Source organism: Tupaia chinensis, unplaced genomic scaffold (assembly GCF_000334495.1).
Source record: "Tupaia chinensis unplaced genomic scaffold, TupChi_1.0 Scaffold145659_1, whole genome shotgun sequence".
NCBI lineage: Eukaryota > Metazoa > Chordata > Mammalia > Scandentia > Tupaiidae > Tupaia > Tupaia belangeri.
Genome location: NW_006205516.1, coordinates 1,285,914 through 1,289,686, shown reverse-complemented (window position 1 = coordinate 1,289,686; position 3,773 = coordinate 1,285,914). Strand labels below are relative to the sequence as shown.

The 3,773-nt window shown below is 49.5% G+C and overlaps 1 protein-coding gene across 1 annotated transcript; it reads left to right on the top strand.

Annotated features, from left to right (window-relative positions):
* The first annotated feature begins 541 nt into the window (after positions 1-541).
* On the top strand, positions 542-2,815 carry ZCCHC12 (zinc finger CCHC-type containing 12). Its single transcript, XM_006168267.2, has 2 exons — positions 542-678; positions 1,043-2,815. The coding sequence occupies exon 2, from the start codon at positions 1,147-1,149 to the stop codon at positions 2,350-2,352; it is 1,206 nt and encodes a 401-aa protein (XP_006168329.1). The 5' UTR covers positions 542-678; positions 1,043-1,146; the 3' UTR covers positions 2,353-2,815.
* The last annotated feature ends 958 nt before the right edge of the window (positions 2,816-3,773 follow it).

The window sequence follows — 3,773 nt, the reverse complement described above, 5'->3', positions numbered from 1 at the left end:
CGGAGAGGCGAGAGGAAATCCTCGCGGGTACTGGGCAGCTCCGGGCTTGGAGAGCCGGTTACTGCGAGGCAGGGGAAGGAGCACTCCCGTGGGCTGCGGGCCGGCTGTGCTGAGGGAGGAGGTGTGGTTCACCTAGATGCTGCCATCTGGGGAGGATTTGCCTGGATTCGCGGATGAGAGAGGCGAGGGGCAGGGGGTGCAGGAATCGGAAGCTTTTTGCCATGAACGCCTTTGCATCTTCTCCCTTTTTCCTGGGGAGGAATATGTGGGTGGGTGGGTGTGTCCAGCTCCTGGTCCATTTCTCCGTGGCTGACCGTCAAAGCCGAATCCAAACTTGAGTTCTTTGCAGGGGGGGGGGTGCGGAGCTCGTAGGCCAATGATTTCCCAAGGGAACTTTAATGGAGGGGGAGAGAGTCGCTTTAACTTGTATTTAGGAGGGAGAGAGGGAATTTTGTGCTTGGCCACAGTTGGGGCGGTGGACGAGAGGAGTCTAAGAATGACTTCTGACTCTCCCCTATCCTGCCCTCCGCTATGACGCAGTCTTGTTGCCCTGAGGCCTGGAATCTGCGACCCTCTGTGGACACTGGTTGACCAGATCTGGAGTCGAGCTTTCTCAGGAGAATACCGGTGGCAGAGGCTGGAAGTGAAATAAAAGCACGCTCTTGCTTCCGAGCTCATGTAAGAATCTGAATAATCGGTGGGGAGACTGAGATGAGAGGGTGTGATTGAGACCGGAGACTACACGGTTAATAGGATCTTATTTTCTTCCACAAATCTGTGACCATTGTGTCCTATTTTGAGAGGCCCAAATTAACTCCACACAAATCCACCTAGAATTTGAAACAACACTTGTCCCTCTGGAAGGACTGACAGAAAGAGACAGATGTGGGTGCAGAAAGCACTCTGCTAGCCTTGGGATGCTGGCTTGCTCCTGGAGGCTCCTACAGAATAGTTTTAGGACACTTAGCAGATATATGCAGAACATTCAGCCTGCTTCCTTATTAACCACCCTCTCCCCCCCCTTTTTTTCTTTTTCTTACAGCCCTTACTAAGGTGCAAAGCTGAGCCCGCAGCACTCCTGCAGATTCTGCTTTTCCAAAAAGCCTGAGCATCTTGTTGTGTTCACATACCCTGTCACCTTTGGTCATGGCTAGCATCATTGCACGTGTGGGTAACAGCCAGCGGCAGAACACACCCTTGCCACCTTGGGCCCATTCCATGCTGAGGTCCTTGGGGAGAAGTCTGGGTCCTTTAATGGCCAACATGGCACAGAGGAATATGAAGTTGTTCTCTGGAAGGGTGGTGCCAGCACAGGGGGAAGAAACCTTTGAGAACTGGCTGATCCAAGTCAATGGGATCCTGCCAGATTGGAATCACTCTGAAGAGGAAAAGCTCAAGCGCTTGATGAAAACCCTTAGGGGCCCTGCCCGGGAGGTCATGCGTTTGCTCCAGGCGGCCAACCCCAACCTAAGTGTGGCAGATTTTTTGCGAGCCATGAAATTGGTGTTTGGGGAGTCTGAAAGCAGTATGACTGCTCATGGTAAATTTTTTAACACTCTGCAGGCACAAGGGGAGAAAGCCTCCCTTTATGTGATCCGTTTAGAGGTGCAGCTCCAGAATGCTATTCAGGCAGGCATCCTGGCTGAGAAAGATGCAAACCAGACTCGCCTGCACCAGCTCCTTTTAGGTGCTGAGCTGACTAGGGACCTGCGCTTGAGGCTCAAGGAGCTTCTCCGGATGTACGCAAATGAACAGGAGCGACTTCCCAGTTTCCTGGAGTTAGTCAGGATGATCAGGGAGGAGGAGGATTGGGATGACACTTTTATTAAACGGAAGCGGCCCAGAAGATCTGAGTCAATGGTGGAGAGGGCAGCCAGCCCCGTGGCGTTTCAGGGCTCCCTGCCAATAGCAATTGACGGTGCCGACTGCAACGTGATAGAGATAGATGATACACTGGATGACTCCGAAGAGGACGTGATCCTGGTGGAGTCTCAGGACCCTCCGCTTTCATCCTCTGGTGGCCCTCTCTTCAGAGGCAGGGCCAGGTCCAGGGATCGAGTACTGCTCATTGATTCCCCTAATAATTCTGGGGCTCAGTCTCCTTCCACCAGTGGTGGTTCAAGGTATAAGAATGATGCTCCTATAGATGTGCGTAGAGTCAGGAAGCGGAAGTACACAATCTGCTGTTCATACTGTGGCGAGGAGGGCCACTCAAAAGAAACCTGTGACAATGAGAGCAGCAGCAGGGCCCAGGTTTTTGAGAATCTGATCATCACCCTGCAGGAGCTGACACACACTGAAGAGGGGTCAAGAGAGGCCCCTGGTGAATTAAGTGACCCCTCTGAGCCATAGTAAGGTGCTAGCCCCAGCCGTAAGTGAATCCAGCGATAGGAAAACTGGGGTGAGAGGGTTTCTACTTGCATGAATTAATACACAAAGCAACTTTCTTTTGGGATGGGGAAGAGTTTTGAATGCCAGCACAGTGGAGGGAGATGACCTGACTCATGTCCTTGTTCCCTGGCCCAGCTGCCTAAGGGTCTATTTCCTGTGTGTGCCCATTTCTTGATGGCTTTATTCTCTTTGTGAAAGTGGCATAATTCAATGTGCAGTCTTCAAATAGAGAAAAATATAAAAAGTAAAGTATGAATTCACCCCAACTCTTCATCCTTATATTTCCATTGTCAATGCTTTCATGAATGTCCTTCTAGATATTTCTCTATACCTATCTATCCAGATAGTTATATGTATAGATAAAAGTGATCAAATATAAGTGCTGTTCTATACTCTATAATTTTTCACCAAACAATATATGTCGTGGGCCTCTTTCTATGTCAATAAATATATATATATATAAGCATCTATTTTAATGCCTCTGTGGTATTATTTTAGGAGTAAGTAAAGGAAAAAGAAATAACAACGAAAGCTATAAAGGGGAGTGTGGTACTCAGAGGTGGGATTTTCATTAACCTCATTTTGCAGATGAAGAAAAAGGAAGAAGAAATGGTTGAAATATTCCCCAAATGTAAAGGGACAGAGCCCCTTTAACACAACTTACCAGTCCCTTAGCTCATAGAGCCAAATTATGGCACCGACTAGTTGACAAATACGCCAACGCTTTCTTCTCTAATGTGTCCAGAGGAATCCAGAGGTGGAGAGATCTGGGGTGAGGTAACAGCCCAACATGAAGATTCCAGGGTCTCTATTCCTGTTCACTTTGGGGAGGGTCACTTTTCACTCCTCAGGGTGGGTTCCTTAAATTTCAACTGCTGCTTCCTGCTAACAACCACGTCACAGCCTAAAATCTGTCCCGTGGCTTGGCATTTCCCTTCGCCTTCTTCCATGAATAAGGAAAGGGGAAAGCAGCTACTCACAGGAACTCAGCACAAGGCTTCAGCCTGTAAACTCTGACACTATGTCTAGCGCACATAGGCAGCCTACAGACTCCTAGCTAACGTGGCTCCAACCCAAGCTAAACTCTACTCCAGTTCCTTCGTGGGGAGGGGTGAAAAATGCGCTTGGTTCCAAAACACATGAAGAAGCATGAGAATCAGAAAGCCAGGAAGGGGACCAGCAGTTGGCGTAATGGCTATGTCGCTGGACTCCCACGTAATAGACTGTGGTTCAAGTCCCGGACCCGGTGGTTTAAACTCATGCCAGGCGCATCTGCGTGCGTGCCCAAGATTCCGAGAGGAGAATGGAGGGGAAGAAAAAGGGGTTGTGGTGTGGCCATCCCCCCTGGGGGGTGATTTCTCACTTTCTGTCTCTCTGTCTCT